At 63.0% G+C, this 22,534-nt stretch overlaps 2 protein-coding genes across 2 annotated transcripts in view; both read left to right on the top strand.

The window, feature by feature from the left end:
- The first annotated feature begins 1,584 nt into the window (after positions 1-1,584).
- On the top strand, positions 1,585-12,322 carry RASAL3 (RAS protein activator like 3). The gene is made up of 19 exons (XM_074929984.1): positions 1,585-1,962; positions 2,988-3,006; positions 3,712-3,830; positions 3,931-4,015; positions 5,431-5,519; positions 5,614-5,702; positions 5,785-5,917; positions 6,596-6,694; positions 7,529-8,065; positions 8,500-8,644; positions 8,828-8,972; positions 9,345-9,581; positions 10,023-10,224; positions 10,374-10,477; positions 11,128-11,440; positions 11,522-11,644; positions 11,734-11,933; positions 12,022-12,097; positions 12,173-12,322. The coding sequence occupies exons 1-19, from the start codon at positions 1,585-1,587 to the stop codon at positions 12,320-12,322; spliced, it is 3,243 nt and encodes a 1,080-aa protein (XP_074786085.1).
- A 1,640-nt stretch (positions 12,323-13,962) lies between these two features.
- The window catches only part of WIZ (WIZ zinc finger), a 57,578-nt gene continuing 49,006 nt past the window's right edge, over positions 13,963-22,534 (top strand). Inside the window, 2 exon segments of the mRNA XM_074929841.1 lie at positions 13,963-14,073; positions 20,297-20,751. Of these exon segments, the coding sequence (XP_074785942.1) occupies positions 20,382-20,751 (370 nt within the window). The 5' untranslated portion in view covers positions 13,963-14,073; positions 20,297-20,381.

Genomic DNA, 22,534 nt, shown 5'->3' with positions numbered 1-22,534 from the left:
AAACTGGGAGCGGAGATAACATCATCGGGGCAGAGGCGGAGGTGAGGGTGTGACTGAAACTCCTGCTTGGTCACATGGGGAAGCCACGACAGGAACCGGGGAGGACGAGTCTAGGGTGCCGGAGCAGGCAGAGAGAAGCCGAGGTACCACGGGGACGGGGGGGGGGGGGGGGAAGGACACCCCACACACACGGGGCAGGGGGGTGGCACCCTGGGGTGATGCTCTGGCCTTGGGGGTGCACAGGGGATGAGGGGTGCTGGGGCGGGGTGGAGCAGCACCCTGTGGAGTGAGGGGTGCTGCAGGGGGAGGGTAGGGGTGATGGGGTGCTGTAGGGTGCTGCAAGATGGGGCCAGGACCCCAAAAATGATGGTGCACCCCCCCCACCCTCGGGGTTTGGGGAGCTCAGACAGCTCCGGGGTGCTGTCACCCCTAAATTGGTGAGTGCAGGCACCCACAGCTCACTTCCACATCGGGGGGTGCCACCGTGAGGAGGTCCCGGGGTGCAGCCAACCACCCCCACCCCAGTCTGCACCCCCATGGGCACCCTGGGGTGCTGGCGGGGGGTCCCCAGGGCCTGGGCTGAGCACGGGGTGCAGGTGGCGGGAGGAAATGCAGCGGCGGCGCGAGGGGAAACGCGGCCCTGGCAGCGACGGAAGCATCCGGCACCCGCCCGCGCTCGGGGCCGAGGTGGCAGCAGCCACCTGCCCGGGTGTCACCGTGTGCCGGGTGTCACCGAGCCCCGGTGGCCCCGAAGGCTGATGCTGCCACCACACCCTGGTAGGGATGGGTGCTGCTGGGGGAGAGGGCTGGCGTGGGCACCCGCTGGGTGGGGGAGTCTCGCCTTGGGCAGGGGCGACCTGGGAACAGAAGCACCCACAAAATGGGGAGCCCTCGGTGAGCAGGGGCACCCTGGGGACGTAGGCACCCACAAAATGGAGACCCCACCGTGGGCAGTGGCACCCTGGGGACATGAGCACCCACAAAACAAGGACCTCTCGGTGGGCAGGGGCACTCCTGGGATGTGGACACCCACAAAATGGGGACCCCTCGGTGAGCAGGGGCACCCTGGGGACACGAGCACCCACAAAATGGGAACCCCACCATGGGTGGGGGCACCCCTGAGATGAGGGAACCCACAAAATGGGGACCCCTCAGTGGGCAGGGGCACCCTGGGGATGTGGGCACCCACAAAATGGGAACCCCACCATGGGTGGGGGCACCCCTGAGATGAGGGAACCCACAAAATGGGGACCCCTCGGTGGGCAGGGGCACCCCAAATAACGGTGCCTGGATTAGGGTGCTCTTCTCTAGAGCACCCAGGTAGGGGTGCCCTGCGTGGGGGTGCCCTGGGTGGGGGTGCCCATATCAGGGTGCCCGCGTAGGGTCCCTGGTCGTGGGTGCCTGGATAGCGACAAGCATAAAGGGGCACCCAGAGGTGCCTGGATAGGGGTGCCTGGGTGGGGGGTGCCCCCAACAGGGATACTTGCATGGGGCACCCAAATCGTGGTGACCCAGACAAGGGTCCCCCACCCCCTGGATCTTCATGTCACCCCATGGCTTAACGTGGCCCCACCCATCCCGCAGATGGAGGTGGAGAAACCCCCAGAGCCACCAACTCTCCTGAAAACCTACAAATGGCGAACGGCAGCACCCATGGGTGACCGGGAGGCCGAGCGCGGCACGGGGTCCCCCGGCAGCCGGCGCTGGACGCGGTTGCAGGGATGGAAACGTTCCTACAGCCAACCCGAGTCTGATGGCGCCGACGTCACGAGCGTGGGGGCACCCAAGGCCAGCACCCGGAGGTCCCTCTTCCAACGGGCTTTTTCGGCGCCTTCCAAGGGCACCCGGGAGCCACGGGGACCCGAGGGGGGCAGGGCCACCCTGCAGAAGTACCTGCGCTCCGTGGCCAAGAGGAAGGGTCACGTGGAGAGCGGCGCCAGGGCCGAGCAGGGGGTCCAGGAGGTGGTTCCAGGTACAGGGGGGGTGTGAGGGGGAGGGTGGGGGTCAGGGTGCTGGGGGTGGGGGATGGGGATGGGATGGGGCGGGGTGGTTGGTGATGGGTTGGGGGTGGTGGGTGGTGATGACGGGTGATGGACTCAGGGGGTAGGGTTGGGGTGATGGGTGATGGACTCGGGGGGTTGGGTTGGGGTGATGGGTGATGGTGATGGGTGATGGACTCGGGGGGTTGGGTTGGGGTGATGGGTGATGGACTCGGGGGGTTGGGTTGGGGTGATGGGTGATGGTGATGGGTGATGGACTCGGGGGGATGGGTTGGGGTGATGGGTGATGGGTGATGGGTGATGGACTCGGGGGGTTGGGTTGGGGTGATGGGTGATGGACTCGGGGGGTTGGGTTGGGGTGATGGGTGATGGTGATGGGTGATGGACTCGGGGGGATGGGTTGGGGTGATGGGTGATGGGTGATGGGTGATGGACTCGGGGGGTTGGGTTGGGGTGATGGGTGATGGTGATGGGTGATGGACTCGGGGGGTTGGGTTGGGGTGATGGTGATGGGTGATGGGTTGGAGGGTGATGGGTGATGGGTTGGAGGGTGATGGGTGGTGGTTGATGAGTTGGGGGTGACAGGTGGGGTTTGATGATGATGGGTGATGGATTCAGGGGGATGGGTGGTGGGTGATGACAGTTGATGTGTTGGGGGCGATGGGTGGGGCTTGATGGTGACGGGTGGTGGACTCGGGGTGATGGGCCATGATGGGTGATGGGTTGGGGGTGATAACCTGGGGGCAAGTGGGTGGGGGGTGATGATGATGGGTGATGAATTGGGGATGATGGGTTGGGGGGCGATGGGTGGCGATGGGTGACGGCGAGCTCTGAGGTCTGGGAGGTGGTGGGTGACAGTGGGGGACACAGAGGGGCGCAGGAGATGTCCAGGCTCTGCTGGTGGTGGGGAGCTCCTGCTTGCAGGTGCCCTCCAGGGTTGGAGGGGCACCCATGGGTGCAGGATGGCTGGGTCCCACCTGGCCCCAGGGCCCGCTCCCGGCCCCGCGTGGCCCTGGTCCCCGTTTGTGCCCGGAACGGGGCTCGATGGCAGCACGTGGCGCCGTGCCAGCCCCTGCGGCACCCAGATCTGGCAAAACCAGCTTGGCTCCGGCAGGGCCACGCATGGCGTGGGCAGGGCCACCCACAGTGCGGGCAGGGCCACCCACAATGCGGGCAGGGCACCTGGGTTCGTCCCTGCCATGGCATGGCCACAGCCAAGCGTGACCTGGCATTGCCACACTGCTGGTGGCACAGCCACATGCCCCCCAGCATTGTCACCCCAACTGTGGCACCACCATGGCCATATGTCCCCTGGCATGGCCACATTCATGATGGCATCTCCATGGCCATATGTCCCCTGTCATGGCCAAATTCATGGTGGCCATGGCCATAGCCATGTGTCCCCTGGCATTGTCATGGTCATGGTGACATCTCCATGGCCATATGTCCCTTGGCATGGCCACGCTCATGGTGGCACCTCCATGGCCACGTGTCCCCCAGCATCACCGCACCCATGGTGGCCATGGCCATATGTCCCCTGGCACCATCACCCCAACCCTACCATGGCCATGGCCCCATGTGACCTGGTATTGTCACACCTACGGTGGCACGACCACAGCCACATGTCCCCTGGCACTGCCACGCTGCCCACGGGTGACAGGGACACGGTGAGCACCCAGCGTCTCCCCGACACTCTGCTCTGCACCCCCAGCGAGCACCCATGGGGTGTCAGCGATGCCGCTGGCTCCAGCCCCCGACGCCCCGGTGTGGGACGTCTCCAACTTCTCCTTGGTGGACGGACACCTGGTCCACGTGGGCAGGGACGAGGAGGTGAGGACACGGGGACAAGGAGTCCCCTCGTGTCCCCTGGGTGACGGGGTGCACTGGTGGGTGCTGGGGGGGCCGGTGCCTGACCCCTCTGTGTCACCAGGCCTCGGGCAGGAGCAGGAACTGGACGGGGAGCTCCATCTCCGAGAGCACCAACCTGCACCCAGCGGGCGGCAGGAGGGACCCCGGTGAGCTCACTCGCCCCACGCCGGCACGCAATGGTGCCACGGGGGGTTGGCACGTGCCGGTGTGAGCCACGTGTGTGTGGCTCCGGTGCATGGAGCCCCTTGGGCCACGTGCCATGCCACGTGCCACGCTGTGCTCCATCTGGGAATGTGTCACGCACTGGGTGCTGGGCCATGCGTCACGGCCGTGCCCTGTGCCACGCATCGTGCCATGCACCCTGCACCGTGCCACGTGTCGCGGCCGTGCCCTGTGCCACGCATTGTACCATGCACCCTGCACCGTGCCACGCATGGTGCCATGTGCCTTGTACCATGCCACGCATCGTGGCTGTGCCCTGTGCTGCACATCGTGCCACGCCCCTTGCACCACGCCATGTGTCATGGTGGTGCCCTGTGCCGCTGTCCTCAGCCACACCCCATGCCACGCCCTGTGCCACACCCTGTGTTGTGCCCATGCCACGCACCACACAAGACACCACGCCGTGCCCTGTGCCACACACCGCGCCATGCACCACAAGCTGTGCACGACGCCAGGCCATGCACCGTGCCCCACACCACGGCGTGCCCCACGGCGTGCCTCACGCTGTGCCCCATGCTCCATGCCCCACGCCGTGCCCCATGCCATGCCCCACGCCCCACACCATGCTTTGTTCCATGCCCCACACTCCATGCCCCACACCGTGCCCCATGCCAGGCCCCACACCCCACACCATGCCTCGTTCCATGCCCCACGCTCTGTGCCCCACGCCGTGCCCCGTGCCATGCCCCGTGCCGCACACCATGCTCCGTTCCATGCCCCACGCCGTGCCCCACACCCCGTGCCCCACGCCGAGCCGGGCGCATGGAGGAAGCGCTGGGTGCAAGCCGTCACCGCTTCCTCCACGTTGCTGCGTCGGCTGATCCGAGCGATAAAACTTTTTCGGTTTCCTCCCCGCGCCCCCCGCCAGCGCGGGCTCACGGCCTCGCCGCCAGCCATGGGGCCTCGCCGCTGGCTGCTCTGCACCGCCCGGGGAGGTGAGTTCCCCTCCCAGCACCCACCTGGCACCGGGACCAGCACCCACACGGCACCGGGGTGGGGGCCGTCTTGGATAGGTGCTCAGCATCGCAGCATCTCAGTGGCAGGGCTGGGCACCGGCGCTGGGGCAGCAGGATAAATCCCCCTGCCCCCTTCTCCCTTGCACCCCTGAGCACCCATTTTTAGCACCCAAAGGTTGGTGGCACCTCAGGGCTATGGATAAGGTGAGGCGCCAGCAGGATTTGGCACCCAGCACCGGGCACCTGGGTCCTTCCTCCAGCTTTGGTTGGTGTTTCCCAAGGGGGTTTGGGGGGGTGGGTGTTTCCTGCCCCCCCCCCCCAAATGGTGTTGGGGTGCTCAGGGTGCTGGTAAAGGAGGGGTCCTCATACTGGGTGCCCCTCAGACCCGGCTGCGGATGAGAGGAGCTCCCGGGGTGCCGGGAGAAGCACCGAGAGCGAGCCCTCCTCCACCTCCCAGTTCAGCAATGTCAAGGTGGGCACCCCCCCACCCCGATCCTAGCCCCCCACCCCAGGGCGCTCAGCCCCACCCATGGGTGACAGGGCAGCCGTCTCCTTACACCATCCAGGGGTTGTTGTGGAAGAGGCTCCGAGAGCGGAAGAGTCGTGGTGTCCCCAAAGCCGAGACGCCGGCGATGACGGTCGCCGATGGCGAGAGGTAGGGCACCGCGGAGGGTGGGGGGTGAGGGGGTGACACGGGTGCTGGTAAGGGTGCCCCGGTGACAGTCCTGTCCCTGTAGGGTCCCCAGCCGAAGTGGTTCGCGGGAGTCGCTGCTGCCGCCGCCGAGCGCGGCCGAGCTGGACCTCACCGGGGACAACGTCATTGTCCGGCCCGTGCACGGCAGCATCGTGGGCGAAAAGTTTTGCTTCCAGGTAATTTTGCTTGGGTGGGTGCTCAGGAGAGGCACCCAGGGCACCCTGGAGGGACACCCCAGGCAACCTGAAGGGGAACCCAAGGGACCCAGGACAACCTGGAGGGACAACCATGGCACCCCAGGCAGCCTGGAAAGGCACCCGGAGCACCCTGGATAGACACCCAGAGCACCCAGGGCACCCCAGACAACCTGAAGGGGAACGTAGGGCACCCAGGGCACCTTAGATAGCCACCCAGAGCACCCAGGGCATCCTGGAGGGGCACCCAGAGCACCCCAGGGGCCTTGGAGGGGAACCTGGTGCACCCGGAACACCCTGCACAGGCACCCAGGGCCTCCAGGGCACCATGGCTAGACCCTGGAGGAGCACCCAGGATGCCTCAGGCACCCTGGGGAGGCACCCAGAGCACCCCCGCCTCTCTGGAGGGACACTCAGAACCCTCCAAGCACCCTGAAAAGGCACCTAGGGCACACCAGGCACCCAAAAGAAGCACCCAGGGCACCCAAGAACCGTGAAGGAGCACCCAGAGCACCCGGGAGGGGCACACAGGGCACCCTACAAAGACACCCCCACAGAGCACCTCAATGGGACACCCCAGCACAGCCCTTGGTGTTGGGCACACAGAGCCCCCTCCAGGCACCCTAGGGTGCCCCACCCAGACACCCTCCCTGCACCCAGATCATCACGGGCGAGGGCAGCCGGTCCTTTGGGTGCACATCCCTGGCCGAGCGCGACCGCTGGATCGAGAACCTGCGCCGGACTGTGCAGCCCAACAAGGTGGGACCGCGGGGACACCCCTGGGACACCCCTGGGACACCCCTGGGTCACCCCTGGGTCACCCCTGTGTCACCCCTGTCCCCCCTGGGGGACGGGAACCCCCAGCACCCAGACACAAGGGGCCACCCGCTGCCCTCCTGCCTCCCCAGTGGGCAGGATGAGGCCCACTGGGTGGGGAGACTGAGGCACGTCCCCCCACACACTCTGCAGACACCCACAGCCCTGTGTCCCCTTGGGTCCCGTTGTCCCCCTGGGGGCTTGGTTGTCTCCCCATGTCCCCTCCTGTCCCCTGGGGGCTTGGTTGTCTCCTCCTGTCCCCTTCTGCCCCACTGTGGGTTTGGTTGTCACCCATGTGCCCCTCAGGATTTGGTTGTCCACTCGTGTCCCCATGTCCCCTCTTGTCCCTTCATGTCCCCTCCTGTCCCACGTGTCCCCTCCTGCCCCTCCCATCCCCCTCCTGTCTCCAAGTCCCTCCACTGAATCCCTTGTCCCATCCCAGTCCCCAACGTCCCCTCCAGTCGCTCCGTCCCTTCCTGTCCCCAGTGTCCTGCCCTGTCCCCTGTATCCCCTCCTGTTCCCCATGTCCCTTTCTGTCCCCTCCTGTCCTTCCATGTTCCCCCCATCCTCTCCTGTCCCTTCATGTCCCCTCCATCCCCACATCCATCCCATCCCCCATGTCCCCTCCTGTCCCCATTCCCCCTCCATCCCCACATCCACCCACAGAATTCCCTGTCCCCCACACCCTGTCCCCCCCAAACTCTCCTTCGCATTCACCCACCCACGTCCCCCTTGTCCCCTTGTCCCCCCCTCCCCACGTCCCCCCCACCCCGACAGGACAACTGCGAGCGGCTGGAGCTGGCGCTGAGCCTGTGGGTGTATGAAGCCCGGGATTTGCCACCTCGGCGGCGCCTCCGTTGTCACCTCCACCTGGACGGCACCCTCTTCGCCCGTACCACCGCCAAGGTGGCCGGTTCCGATGGCGAGCTCTTTTGGGGTGAACTCTTCCAGTTGGCCGCCCTACCACCCGCCCGTGCCCTCACCCTCGCCCTTTGCCGCGATGACCACCCTGGTCAACCCGTGGCCTCCATCACTGTCCCCTTGACCGAGTTGGCAGCCACCCGGCAACCCTTGGAGCGCTGGTACCCGCTGAGCAGTCCCGGGGGAGGCGAGCGGGTGCCGTCGGTGAGGGTGCGTGGGCGCTACCGGGAGGTCCGGGTGCTGCCCATCGTACGCTACAAGGAGTTGGCTGAGTTCATCACCTTCCATTACCGGGAGCTGTGTGCCCGTCTGGAGCCCACCATCGCCGTGCGGCACAAGGAGGAGCTGGCTGGTGCTCTGGTCCGTGTCTTGCAGAGCACTGGGAAGGCCAAGGTGAAGTGGGTGCTGGCCATGGGGGCTGTGGGGAGGGTGGGTGAGGACAAGATGGGTGCTGCCTGGGGTACTGTGGGCGTGGTGATTGGAGTGGGAGGGTCATCATGGGGTGGGAGCGCCTGGAGAGACGGGTTGGGTTGGAATGGGGTGGGTGAGTTGGGTTGGGTTGGGTTGGGAGAGTTGGGATAGGATGGATGAGTTGGGATGGGTTGGGATGGGTTGGGACGGGGTGGATGAGTTGGAGGGGGATGGGATAGGATGGGATGGGGTGTGTTGGGTTGGGTTGGGTTGTTTGGGATGGATGAGATGGGATGGGATGGGATGGGGTGGGATGGGGTGGGGTGGGATGGGAAATGCCATTCTCAAGGCGGGTTGATCGAGTCAGTTCGGGGCCACGGGTGCCCACTGAGCCCTTCAACACGTCCGCCCGGCAGTCGTTCCTCATCGACCTCGGGGTGGCCGAGCTGGACCGCTTTGATGACCGTGAGGCGCTGATCTTCCGTGAGAACACGCTGGCCACCAAGGCCATCGACGAGTACATGAAACTGGTGGGGGGCAAGTACCTCCAGGACACGCTGGGTACGGCTGAACGTTACAAGTCTTTGTGGGACATCGCGGGGTGTTAACGGGGTGCAGGGTATGGGCAGAGCATGACAGGGCTGTAGGACACCCCCAGAACATCCACGGGTGGAGGCTTGTCTCCCAGCCGTGCCCGTGGCGGTCGCTGGTTGGTCCCTTTATGGGTTGTCTCTTGGTGGCCAGGAGAGGCCGTGGCCCAGCTCTGCACCTCAGATGACAGCTGCGAGGTGGATCCCAGCAAATGCGCCGGCCTTGACCTCTCCGACAACCAGAACAACCTGCGGCAGGTCTGCGAGGAGACCTTCCAATGCATCGCCACGTCCTGCGAGTGAGGGACAGCCCCTGCGTGGGCGTGGGGCTGGCCACGGGGATGGGCACCAGCACCACGGAGACCTGGGGACAGGCGTGGAGATGGGCGTGGGGACAGGGATGGGCCTGGGGACAGGAAAGGGAATGGGCAGGAGGACAGGAGCTGGCACCAGGGTGGGCATGGGGGTGGGGTTTGGGGATTGGCACCACCCCTGGGATGGGCATGGGGATGGGCAGCAGGAAGGACCTGGGGACAACCTTGGGGACAAGCACAGGGACCAGCACAGTCATGGTGGGCACCGTGTCCCCCAGCACACCACAGTGGCTGGCTGGGGTGGCTCCAGGGCCCCCCCACCCCGCCCAGCACCCAGCAGGGTGTCTCTCCCCGCAGCGCCTTCCCGGCAGAGCTGGGCGAGATCTTCGCGGCGTGGCAGGAGGAGTGCGCGGCGCGGGGCAAGGAGCCCATCGGGCAGCGCCTGGTCTCGGCCTCCCTCTTCCTACGGTTCCTCTGCCCCGCCGTCATGTCCCCCAGCCTCTTCGGCCTCGTCCAGGAGTACCCCAACGAGGCGACCGCCCGTACCCTCACCCTCGTGGCCAAGGTCATCCAGAACCTGGCCAACTTCACCACGTACGTGTGGCACACGCCGTGGACAGTCACGGGGCAGTAGGGTTGTGCCCAACATACCATGAGGTAGTAGGGTTGTCCCCAACATACCATGGAGCTGCAGGGATGTCCCTTAAACACTGTGGGGCAGCAGGGACATCTACATGCCACAAACCAGTCGTGTGGCAGCAGACAAACGCCTCCACTCCACGTGTCCCCCCAGCAGAGCCTCATGTGTCACCTGTGGTGGTCTGACATATGGGTGGCTTCATCCAAGAACATGGTGGTGTCCCCACCCGTGTCCTGCCTTGTAGGCAGGGTGGTGACATGGTGCAGGGACATCGCAGTGACTTGGTCCGTGATCCTGGAGGTGGCTTGGCCCATGATCATGATGGTGGCTTGTGACCATGGTGGTGGCCCAGGCCATCGCCTGGTCCCCAGGTAACCATACATTGTGGCCACCAGGTTTGGCGAGAAGGAGGCCTACATGGGCTTCATGAATGAGTTCTTGGAGAACAACTGGAGCACCATGACAGACTTCCTGCAGAGCGTGGCCAACCCCGAGAGCAGCATCCACATGGCCACCTACGACGGCTACGTGGACCTGGCTCTGGAGCTCGCCACTCTCCACCTCCTGCTCTGCGACATCTTCTCCAGCCTGGACCAGGTGCCACCACCTATTTGTCCCCAAGGGTGGCTGCCAAGACTGGCCACCTCCTTCTCCCCACACACAGAGCTGGTGTCCACAGCCCCATGGATGGCACCTACCCCAAGGCCACCCACTGTCCCCATAATGTCCTTGTCTTGTCCTGGTAGGCCACGCAGGAGGAGCTGGAGCCCCTGCCCACCATCCTCACCGCCATCAAGGAGGGGACCCCTGTTCCCGTTTCCGTCCGTCTCAGCTCCACCACGGAGCGAAGGTACCGGTGGGTGGACAGAGGGACCCATGGGACCAAGGTGGAGCTTTGGTAGAGGGGTGACACTAGGATGGGTTTGGGGTGGTTCTGGTCCCAGTTGGGTTCAGGGGATGGTTCTGGTCTTGGTTGGGTCTAGGGTGACTCTGGTCCAGAATGGGCTTGGAGTCACTGGTCCCACTTGGGTTCAGGGGATGTTTTTGGTCCCTGATGGGTCCAGCAGATGGTTGTGGCCAGCTGAGGGGACGGTTCTGGTCCCAGCTGAGGGGATGGTTCTGGTCTGGACTGGATTTGGTGGATACTTCTGGTCCAGGGTGGGTCCAGGAGACGTTTCTGGTCCCAGATGGATTTAGGAGGTGTTTCTGGTCCCGGCTGGGTTTGGGGTGACTCTGGTTCTGGCTGGTTTTGGGGTGCTTCAGGTCAAGGCTGGTTTTGAGGATGGTTCCAGTTTTGGTTCCGGTTGGGTTTGGGGTGTGTTTCTGGTCCCAGCTGGGTTTGGAGTGCTTCAGGTCCGGGCTGGGGTCAGGAGACTGGTCTGATCCCAACTGGTTTAGGGGTGTCTCTAGTCCCAGCTGGGTTCAGGATGGTTCTGGTCCCTCCTGGGTCCTGCACAACCCCAGTATCCAGCCATGCCACCACCCCATCTCCCCTCGCAGCTCGGCAGAGAGCTTCAAACCAGGCTTCGTGCCACCCCGGGAACTGAGCAAGCACAGCCCGCTCATCAAGAGCCAGTCCCTCATCAGCATCCGCCGCGCGCGGGGCCGGGAGGACGGGCCGGAACCGGAACCGTCACCGGCACTGGTACCATCACCACCACCCAGCCGGGATCGCCGCAACGTCCAACGCACCCAGAGCGTGCCGGCGCAGAGCAAAGCCGCCCGGCGCCTACGCAAGCAGGGCAGCACCGAGCACGTGGCGGAGCCACCAGTCGAGGAGAACCTGGAGCCCCTCGTCCCCCGTGACGTCCCGGTAAGCCACAGCAGCCACCTCACGTCGGGGCCGGTGCTCCGAGGAAGACATCGGAGTTAACGGGTGTCGCCGATGCCGTAGGGTCGTGGGAAGCTGCGCTCGTCGGTGTCGCTGCCGCGCAAATCCACGGTGCCGTGGCAGCGCTACGCGGAGGAGGTGGCGGCGGCGCAGGGCGAGCTCTACACCATCCGCCCGCTGGAGAAGGTGACACCGGGGTGGGTGGGTGGGAGCTAAACTCATCGGGGTGCCCCGCTGACCCCCTCCTCACACCCCGTGTCCTCGCCACGCTCCAGCACGGGCGGTTGATCGAGGCGCTGCGGAAGGAGGTGGCGGAGAACCGGGAGAAGTTACGGCTGGTGGAGGCGCGGGCGGGCGAGGCGGAGGTTCAGCACCGCGGGGTGCGGCAGGAGCAGGGGCAGCACCGAGAGCAGCTCGAGCGTCTCCGGCAGCAGTTGGAGGAGGCGAACGCCCGCGTGGCCAATCTGAGTGCCAGGTAGGGGTGGGGATGGGGAGTGGGCGCCCCAAACCAATGGGTGCCCCACCACTGGGTCAGGGTCTCGGCTCATCCCCAACCCGATTAGGTTGACGGCGGCTGAAGGCAGCAGGAAGAAAGACCTGGAGAGGCTGAAGAGCAGCGAGGAGAAGAGCCGAGAGCTGGTAAAAGCTGGGACGCGGGGGCACCCACGGGTGACATGAGGGACCTGGGTGGGTGCTGACGCGGTCCCCTCGCAGGAGAGCCGGCTGTCAGCGCTGGAGAGGGAGCAGGCGGAGCTGCGGGGTGCCATCGCCCAAGCCCTGGGCCACCCTGCGAGGACGGGACGCCGGATGCCAGCGCGGGGTTGGGACGAGAGCGGTGACGACGCTCAGGCCACCAGCGTGTAGCCGTCTGTCCCGATGTCCCCAGCGTGTCCCTGCAGCCCATCATCTCCTGGTTCTTTCCGAAGGGTGTTTAATCCCGATCCCATGGGTGTCCCCTCCCCAGGCAATAACAGCACTGATTCACTGTCACAGGCTGCTTGTTGTGTCCTGCCACCGCTCGCGGCTCTGTCCCCAATCCCATCCTGTCCCCAGCACCCTACACCTGCCCGGGACATCCCAGGACCTGGAGAAGTGACAGGGTGTCAGGGCCATGGGGACCCCTGGGGACGTGATTATGGGGACCCTCTGGGGAAGCAATGGGTTTGGCAGGGCCACTGGGACCTGGAGCAGACCCATGGGGACCTGGGGAGGTGACCAGAGATGGCAGAGCCATGGGGACCCTTGGGGACACGATCATGGTCCTTTTGGACCAGGGATAGGGATGACAAGGCCTTGGGGACATTTTGGGGGACAAAAGAGCCATGGGGACACTTTGGGACAGGGCTGCAATGTCCCCTCAGGGTTGGCAGGACCTGGAGCAGACCCATGGGGACCTGGGGAAGTGATTGAGACGGCAGGGCCACGGGGATCCTTTGGGCCAGCGATGGGGATGGCAGGGCCATGGGGACACTCTGGGGACAAAAGGGCCATTGTGACCCCTCAGGGCAGGGTCACAGGGACACTTTGGGGATGACAAGGCCACAGGGACCCCTCGGGACAGGGACATGGGGACATTTTGGGGGGCAGCAGGGCCACGGGGACACGTTGGTACAAGGCCGTGGGGACACTTTGGGGGGAAACAGGGCCACGGGGACACCTTGGTACCAGGCCATGGGGACACTTTGGGGGGCAACAGGGCCATGGGGACACCTTGGTACAAGGCCATGGGGACACTCTGGGGGACAACAGGGCCACGGGGACACCTTGGTACCAGGCCATGGGGACACTTTGGGGATGACAGGGCCACGGGGACCCCTTGGGACAGGGCCATGGGGACACTTTGGGGGGTAACAGGGCCACGGGGACCCCTTGGGACAGGACCACAGGGTGCCCTTGGGGCTGACAGGACCACAGGTCCCCGTGGGGTCCCCTCGGGGTCATCCCTTTCCAGAGCAGCCAGACCTTCCCCTTCCGCCTCCCCAAGATGGCGACACGGCGGCGCCGTCGCTCGGCGATGACGCACAATCTCGGCGCCGCGCTCCCCGCCCCTCCCTCCTGGAAGGTCTCCGCGCCGCTTCTCCCCTTCCCTCCTCCTTCTCCGCCACTCCCAAGATGGCGGCGGCGCGGCGCTGCCTACGTCATCATGAGCGCGACGCGCGGGTCGGGGAGGGCGGAGGGGCGGTGGCGGCGACGCGCAGCGGCCGTGCCGGCGGGGCGGGCGCACGCGCGCGCGCGGCGGGGACGGCGCGGCCCAACATGGCGGCGACGACGACGACGGCGGCGGCAACGGCGGCAACGGAGGCGGCGCTGGGATCCCCCTCGCCGCCCCCAAGATGTCGGCGGCGGCCCGGTCGCGCTCGGCGTGACGTAGTCAGGCCCCGCCGTCGGGAGGGGGGCGGGGGAGCGGCCGGAGCGGCGCAGGAGGCGGCGGCGGCGGCGGCAGCGGCGGGACCGGCCGGGCCCCCGGGGGGGGATTTAAAGGGACCATGTCCCCGGCGCGGCGGTTGCTGTGGAGGCCGGAGCCGGGCAGGAGGCGGCGGGGGCGGCGGTTGCAGCAGCGACGCCGCCGCTGAGGAGGAGCAGCCCGGCGGGCCCGGCCCCGGGGGGCCGGCGGGGTGAGTGCCCGGGGTGGCGGGGGGGAAGCCTGGCCCGGCCCGGCCCGGCCTGGCCCAGCGGGAGACAAAGCGGAGCCGCTACCGGGGAACCTGTGGCTGGGTCGGGGGGACACGACGCTGACACCCACCCCCCCACCACCCCCCCGCCCCCCACCCCATACCGGCCCCGTCCGGGGTGCTGAAACACGGGGTGGGGGGACTCGGGTGTCCGGGGGGGGCTGGGGGGGGGCGCAGGGCTTGAGGTAACCGGGAAGGGACCGAGGCGTCCGGGACGGGGGGAGGGGACCCAGGCGTCCCGGGCAGGGCGGGCATGGAGGGAGGGGGGGGGGGGGTGTGTGTGTGTGTGTTGTGGTGATGGGGGGGGCACTCAGGTGTCCGGGTGGGTATTTTTGGGGGGGGTGTGTGTGTGCTGTGCTGAGGGGGGGACCCAGGTGTCCGGGGGGATGAAGAGGGGGGGGTCTGTGCTAAGGGGGGGGCCCTAGGCGTGCAGGGGGAGTATGGGAGGGAGGGGGGGAGCCGTTATGAAGGGGGGACCCAGGCGTCCGAAGGGGTGAAGAGGGAGGGTCTGTGCTAAGGGGGGGTCCCAGGTGTCCGGGGGGGTGCGGGGGGTGTGTGTGTGTGTCTGTGCTAAGGGGGGGCCCCAGGCGTCTTGGGGGGCATATGGGGAGCGGGAGGGCTGTGATAATGGGGGCGGGGGGACACCCAGGTGTTTTGGGGGGTATGGAGGGGAGGGGGCTGTGCTGAGGGGGACCCAAGTGTCTGAGGGTGTATGGGGAAGGGGGGGCTGTGATATTTGGGGGGTCCCAGGTGCCTGGGGGGGGGCATCCAGGCAGCGTGCAGCAGGTGCCAGGCAGCAGCACCGCGACACCCGGTACCGAGCGGTGCCGGATTCCGCAGCCACCGGCTGGGAATGCGCCAGACGGGGACGGGACGGACCCAGACACCCCCCGCCCGCCGTTAACGCATCCCCTTAGCCCTTCCCGTGCTGCTTCACCTCCTCCACCATCACCGGCACCGTTCCTGCGCCGGTGGACGGAGGCCGAGCTCGTTAACCCGGGTTAAACGAGCATCCGGCGACGGGCAACCTCGTAATCTCCACCGGGAGCTTTTAATCTCCCTCCTCCGGCGGCCGGAGCGGGGTTGGAGGCGGCAGGGGGCTGCGGAGGCGTCGCGGTGTTTCCCCCCGTGCTGGGGATGGGCAGTGCCGGTGGGTCCGGGGGTGAGTTTTGGCACGGTGCCGCGGTCCCGGGAACGTTTCCTCTTCCCAAGCAGCTCGATGGTGGGGAGCGGGTCGGAGCCGCCGTCACCGGGAGCAGCTTTCGGCTTGTCCCGGCACAGCTCGACGCTGCTCGGAGCAGCTTTCGGCTCATCCCGGCGCAGTTTGACGCCGGATTTTCCTCCCCGACGCATCGTTTGGAGGAGAACATCGTTTGGAGGAGGAGGGGGTGCAGGGATCGGCTCAACTCAACACTGTGAAATCCCCCTCCGGCAGCACCGATGCCCCACAGCCAAATTCCCCAAGGATTTCGGCTCATCCCGGCACAGTTTGATGCCGGATTTTCCTCCCCGATGCATCGTTTGGAGGAGGAAGGGGTGCAGGGGGTCGGCTCAACTCCACAACGTGAAATCCCCCTCTGGCAGCACCGACGCACCGCAGCCAAATTCCCCGAGGATCCCAGCACCGCCGAGGTCCCGGATCCCAATAAAACCCTTTGGCGTGGGATTTGCCGGCTTGAAGCCACAACTGTTGGGAGCAGGAAAGGAAAAGCTCCCCAGGTGATGCTCCTTTGCTAATTCAGGTCCCAGGATGGAGGAAAAAAAGCCACTTTTCTGCTAAACGAGCTCGTTAAACGCCGGGGAAGAACCTCACCTGTTGCTTGAGGTTTCCCCATGGCAGGAAATCATTTTGGATCTCGGCTCCAGCCCTGAGACCCTCCCGGATCCTCCCCAAATTCTTTCTGCATCAAAATTCGAAGCGTTTGCTCCTCGTCTGGGTTTTTTTTTGTGGGCACGATGTGTTCTGTGCGTAAGCGGCCTTGGTGTGAGCACGCTTGGTTGTGGCCTGGGACAGAGGGGGAAGGAGCAGCAGTGCAGCTCCACTCTGCCCCACGAGGAAGAAAAAAAAACCACGTGGGGAAAAACCTCCCCACGTAGCTGGAATCTGCCTGGTTGAAGCGCGCTGGGAGTGTGCCGGACCCTGCAAGCTCGGCCGTGACCTGGCATGGAGGAGAAAAAAGTGGTGCCGACTCCTACATGGTGGCTCAGCTCTGCCAGCAAGGAAAAAAAGAATCCCAACATGTGGGGGAGGAAAAAAAAACACGCGGCTGGAGTCTGCCTGGTTCAAGCACACCAGGAGCGCGCGGGACCTTGTGTGCTTGGCTGAGACCTGGCACAGAGAGGGAGAGATTGATGCTGTCCTCCTCCTCCTACATAGCGTCTCTGTGCTGCCAGCAAGGGGAAAAAAAAAAACACATGTGGGGGGAAAATAGAAACATGCAGCTGGAGCCTTCCTGGTTCAAGGGCACTTGGGAGTGTGTTGGACCCTGCGAGCTTGGCCGTGGCATGGAGGGGGGAAAAAAACAGCACCGTGCTTCTGTGTTGGGGCTCTGCTCTGCCGTGTGAGGGGAGGGGGAAAAAAAAAATTAAAATAACATGAAGGGGAATAAAAGGTGTGGCTGGAACCTGCCCGGCTCAAGTGCACCTGGAGCGAGCAGGATCCTGTGAGCTTGGACATGACCTGGTGTGGAGGAGGAAAAACCAGCACTGACTTCATGCGCCGTGTCTCCGCTGCGCTCCGTGTCTCTCCCGGGGAGTGAAGAATAAAAACCACACAGGGAAAAAAAACATGGATGGAGCCTTCTCGACTCAAGCGTGCCTGGAGTGTGCTGGACCCTATGAATCACCACGGAGGGAGGAAAACGAGCGCTGTCCTCTTACACTGTGGCTCTGCTCTGCCACATGTTTCTCCCAGGGATGAAAAAAAAAACCCCACCACGGGAAGGGTGGAAAAAACACGCGGCCATAACCTGCCTGACTCGAGCGCGCCTGGAGCATGCCGGACCCCGCACGCATCGCTGTGACCCAGCATGGAGTGGGGACCGTGGGTCTGTTCTGCCCCAGGTGTCTCCCAGGGATGATGATAAACCGATGTCGGGGAAAAAAATAACCCTGTGGTTGCAGCCTGCCCTGCCTAGCTCAAGCGTGCCGTGAGCGTGCCGGACCCGGCGCGCTTGGTCGTGATCCAGTATGAAGCGGGAAAAAAAACCCCAGCGCCGACCTCCTGTGTTGTGATTCTGCTCTGCCAGCAAGGGAAAATAAAAAAACCCACACAGGGAGAAAATCCACAAGTGTAGCCTGCCCAGCTGAAAGCGTGCCGGAAGCGTGCCAGACCCCGCACGCTTGGTGATAACCCAGTATGGAGAGGCAAAAAAAAAACCCCAAACCCTAGTGCTGGTTTGCGTTGTGGCTCTGCTCTTCCAGCAAGGGAAACAAACCAAAAAAAAAAACCAAAAAACCAACCCAACCCGCAGGGAAAAAACACGAAGTGAAGCCTTCCTGCCTCAAGCTCGCAGCGAGCTCGCAGGGGAACCCACTGCCGGGAGCCGTTTGGCCTGGGGAAAGGCCCCTTCCTCTTGACTTCCAGGGAAGGCGGCGATTGTCCCCACTTAACCGGTTTAGCATTTAAATTGTCCCGATTCTGCTCCGCCTTTGCATGGCTCTGGGGCGATGGGCTGGGGGAAGGGTTTCCGCAGTCCTGCTCCCACCCTTGAAGCGAGCAGGGAAGCGAGCAGGAGAGCGAGTGGAGCTTGGAAGAGGCTTTTTTCAACTTTACGGTGAGCGTTTGGGTCTTTTTAGGGTGGCAGCGTGGAGCGAGCAAAGGGAATGGGAAAAAAAAAATAACATACATATATATATATATATTTTTTTTTTTTCTCCCCATGCCCTGGTGAGCTTGAAAACACCCAAGTGGGTTTTTGGGGAGGATGGTGGGTTTTTAGGGAGTGCTGCCGGCACGGCGACTGTGCTTTGGGAAGAATAAAAGGGAAAACTTGGGGAAAACGTGGGGTTTTCAGGGCGGAGGTTGGAGGACGCGGCGCTGGTGTGTGTGTGTGTGTCCCAGTCTGCGGTGATTTGTGCGCCGTTGGGTTTTGGTGCCGGTGGGTGATGCCAAGCGCGGTCCCTGAGGGATGCCGGATTCTCTCCTGGACTGAGCTCAGATCCCCCTCAGAAAACCACAATTTTTAGAAATAAACCCATTTTAGGGTAGGTTTTGGGGTATTTTTTGGGGTTTTTTTTTGTTCTTTTTTCCCCTCATTCTCACCTAGATGGATCCACCTGGCTTGGGGATGCGCCGGGGTCTCCAGCCCTGCTGGGATGTGGCTGCAATTAAAAAGGAAAAACTCCACGATGGCTTTTCCCCCCCCACCCCCCTCTGCATCCCAGGGTCCCCTGCCTGTCCCCTGCCTGTCCCCAGCCACCTTTGCTGGCACATTCCCAGTGCCGTGCGGTGCCTTTTTATTTCCTTGCAGCCAGGCGGCACGTTTTGGGGCGATTCCTCATCGTTTGACGCAACGCCGGGAAAAACGCCGGTGCCGTGGCTGCCCCGCTCCCGTCCTGCCGGCACAGCCCATGAGGAGGTTTCTCCAACGTTTCTTGCCCGCACAATTTGGGAAAAACCAAGTTCCGGGTGCGTGCAACCGGACTGAAACCGGGTGGTGGTTAAAGGTGACGCCACGATCTGGTGCTTCCGCTCCGTTAAACCGGTGCAGGTGGCTTCATCCCGGCACATCCCTCATCCCGGCGCACAGGCACCGAGCTGACACCGTGGCAAACCCCTAAAAACCACAAATTTGGGCTTTGCTCTTCGACGCGGGAGCATCCCGCCGGCGCGGGCATCGGGTGCTATTTCAGGGCGACGCCAGCGGAACATCCGTCCGAACCGGAGCCCGCCGGAGCTACCGATTGTCAGGGGAAAAAAAAGTCACCAGCATACAGAGCCAACATATTTCTAATTTATTTAACCAAATTTCCATTTTCACTTCTTTTCATCCACGCTGACTCCGGGCACCGTCCCCCGGGGAAGCGCCGCGCCCTGGCTGCTATGGGGCGGGTGAGATTTCGGGGTGGCATTTTGGGGCGTTGGGGTTTGCTCCATCTCTCTCCTCCCTCAGCCCCGGGGTGGGGAAAAACATCTTGCGCCAGCTTGAATAATTCTCTCTTCATTTGCATTCTTACCTTGAAGGTATTTATAGTCTCTTCTCTGCCTTCTCCTTCCTCACCGGGGTAAATTTAGCTCCTTAGCTCTCCTCCTGTGCCTTTATCCTCCGGCAGAGCTGATAAACGCGGCTTTTTAGTGCCTCTTTCCTCCTATTTTTCCCTTCTCCACCCTCCCGGGTCAGCATTTGACCCAGCATCTCCACCCTGCAGAGATCAGGATCTTTTTTATTTCTCCCAATGATTTTATTTTATACCATTTAACTTGCAGCTGCAGCAGCGTCGGATGGTGGAAGGTGTTTTGGAGTGATGGTTTGGTTTTGGGGGGTTCCACACTTGAGTGGCCGCTGCCTGGTTGCCCCCCCCAAGGGTCCCCAAACCCTTTGAGGGTCCGCTCACCCTTTGAGGGTTCCACCAGTGTGAAGGTACCGCTTTGTCACATCCGTTTGGATTCATACGGGGGAAGGATGCGGCACAGCATCCCAAAATCTACCCCCACACCCCAGTTTTGGGGGCAGCCACCCCGATTTTGGGGCAGTTGGTGACAGAGCAGAGCTCCCGGAGGTGCAAGCTGGCACCTTTCCCCACGCTGTGTCGTGGGGATTGAATTTTTTTGTGAGGTAAATTATTAATTTGAGGGTGATCGGGGTTTTTTGGGGAGTGTGTGGCAGAGGATGGAGGAGATGCTGTTGCCCTGGTAAATCGCGGCGCAGACTGGGGGGGAAAAAAGCTTCATATTGGGGAGAAGCGGCACCTTTTGGGGTCCCTCGACTCTGACAGGGATCTGGCGCCACGTCAGCTACTGGCGGCACCAGTTTTTGCAAGGGGAGAGTGATGGGACCCGATGTCTTGCCCAGCGGCAGGACCCTGAGAGCTTTGGTGACCACGTTGAATCACTGAGACCGTTGGGTTTCCGGGCGCGGGCAGAGCCACAACCGTTTCTCCTCCACCTCAGCAAAATCCAGCTGCTTTTCTCATTTTCTCCTGTTTTATCTTTTATTTCTTGTAGATTTTTCCGGCAGTCCCTGGCCGCCAACCCTCCTGAGTGCCGGCGCAGTGTTTTTTATCGAGTGACACAGCACAATCGGCGAGGGATGGAGAAAGCTGTCCCTAATTTCTCAGAGCGTCAAGGAGATGAAGGCAGAGCCCTGTTAATGACACCGGAGCCAAACAAAGAGACTTTTCCTGCCCTTGAGTGCCCCCAAGGCGAAGACCGAAGAGCCGCTTTCCTTCAAGATGCTAAAAAGCCCCCAGAGAACCTGGCTTTATCTGGGACGTCGGTGGAAACGGAGACAGAGCTTGAGGAAGATGCTTTCTATGCCGCGGATGATCTGGAAACGATGAACAGGGAGGTGAAGGGACCCTCTGGCGCTGAGCTGCGCCCGTTGCAAGAGGACCCTGACTTCTTCTCATCGCTCTCCCGTCAAGAGCCCGACGTCGCCCTGGAAGCGCACGACGTAGCCGGTAAATCCCCGGTCGGCGCCGTTGGGGTGGTTTCTTGGGGGACGGGCGCATCTCCCGGCACTTCGTGCGTGGCCGGTGACGCTTGGGTTGATTCGGTTGGTTTGCCGGGTGGTTTGCAGCGAGTGTTTGCTTTCTTGGCGTTGGAGATGTTCCCCAACTCTCAGCATCTCGCGGTGAAACGGGAACCGCGGTGTGGTGGGAAACACGTGGATTTGGTGGAAGGAGAAACCAGGGTGCAAAAGGCCGGGCCGGCATCGCTGTGCCGTTGCTTCAGCACCACAGACAGGCACAAAATCCGGTGGTGGGTCAAGCCGGGGGCTTTTTGGAGACCCTCATCCCCCGTGGCGCAGCAATGCTGCGCCACGGGGGATGAGGGTCTCCAAAAAGACATGGGGACATTTTGCCGGTCGTTGCACAAAGTGGTCGCGCTCCGCCGCGCCATGGGGAAGCAGGTGGGGGGCTGCGCCATGGTAGTGGTGACTCGTGTGTTTTTGGTGTTGCTGGCGAAGCGGAGCGGAACCGTGCCACCTGCGCCTGGCCTCGCTCAGTTCCCCTCTTCTCAAAACGGAAATGCTCCTCCAGCTCTGCTGAGGGCGGCTGTGTGTCGCGGGGCGAAGGTGGCATCCTCTGCCCCACCACTCGGTGCCCTGTGGGTGATGGGGGGTGAGTGGCTCCAGCAAGGACTGGTTGGCCCCCAGTGCCTGCATGGAGCTGTACTGGGATGACCTTGGCGTGGTGAAAACCCTCTGTGTGCGCTGGGTGCTCTCGCGAGGGATGTCCCGTTATGGGGTGGGGGATCTCTGTCACCCATGGGAGACCCCCATGGGGTCTGTCCTTGGGATAAACTCTCCTCAACAGACTCTTGGATGAGCAGGGAGGTTTTCATAGAATGGTTTGGGTTGAAAGGGACCTTCAAGGATCATCCAGTCCAACCCCTTGCTGTGGGCAGGGATGTCTTCCACTAGATGAGGTTGCTCAAAGCCCCGTCCAACTTGATCTTGAACACTTCCAGCGATGGAGCATCCACAACTTCTCTGGGCAACCTAGTCCAGGGTCTCACTATCTTCATCATAAAATATTTTTTTCTTAGGCCTGATCTAAATCTACCGTCTTCCAGTTTAAAACTGATGCCCCTTGTCCTGCAGCTCTTGGTAAAAAGCTTTTTTCCATCTTGTAAGCTCCATTTGTATATGGAAAGGCCACAGGAAGGTCTCCCTGGAGCCTTCACTTCTCCAGGCTGGTCAAGCCCAACTCTTGTCAACCTTTCTTCAATGGAGAGGTGTTCCAGCTCTTGGATCATCTTTGTAGCCTCCTCTGGACCTGCTCCACCAGGTCATCTTCCATGGGGACTCTTCTCAATTCCCCAGTTTGTGATACTGGGGCTACCAGACCCAGGTACAAGACCTCACGTTTGGCCTCGTTGAACTTCACGAGGTTCACGTTGGCCCATTCCAAAAAGTCACCTTGGTCTGTCAAGGTCCTTCTGGATGCTGTCCCTTCCCTCAAGGTATCAACTCACTTTGGTGTCACCCACAAACTTGCTGAGCATGCACTTGATCCCGCTGTCCACCTTGTTGATGGAGATATTAAATAGTGTTGATCCCAGTGTGGGCCCTGAGGGACTCTGCTTGTTACTTGTTTCCACTTGGACCTTGAGAAGTTGACTGGAACTCTTCGAACGCAGCTGTTTGGCCAATCCTTTATCTATTGACTGTGGCTGCTGCAAGTTGTCCACTCCTCTATAGACAGATCTTTGGTTGTCTGGTGTCTGTTCTCTGCCTGT

This window comes from Athene noctua, chromosome 31 (assembly GCF_965140245.1).
Source record: "Athene noctua chromosome 31, bAthNoc1.hap1.1, whole genome shotgun sequence".
In the NCBI taxonomy this organism is placed as follows: Eukaryota; Metazoa; Chordata; class Aves; order Strigiformes; family Strigidae; genus Athene; species Athene noctua.
The sequence above is the reverse complement of the archived record's forward strand: the minus strand, read 5'-3'. Positions and strand labels throughout refer to the sequence as shown.

Coding starts and splice junctions, on each gene's coding strand:
- RASAL3 (XM_074929984.1), top strand. CDS start 1,585: ATGGAGGTGGAGAAACCCCCAGAGCCACCAACTCTCCTGAAAACCTAC. Junction 5,520..5,613: donor CCCAGTTCAGCAATGTCAAG/GTGGGCACCCCC, acceptor TACACCATCCAG/GGGTTGTTGTGGAAGAGGCT. Junction 5,918..6,595: donor GCGAAAAGTTTTGCTTCCAG/GTAATTTTGCTT, acceptor CCCTGCACCCAG/ATCATCACGGGCGAGGGCAG.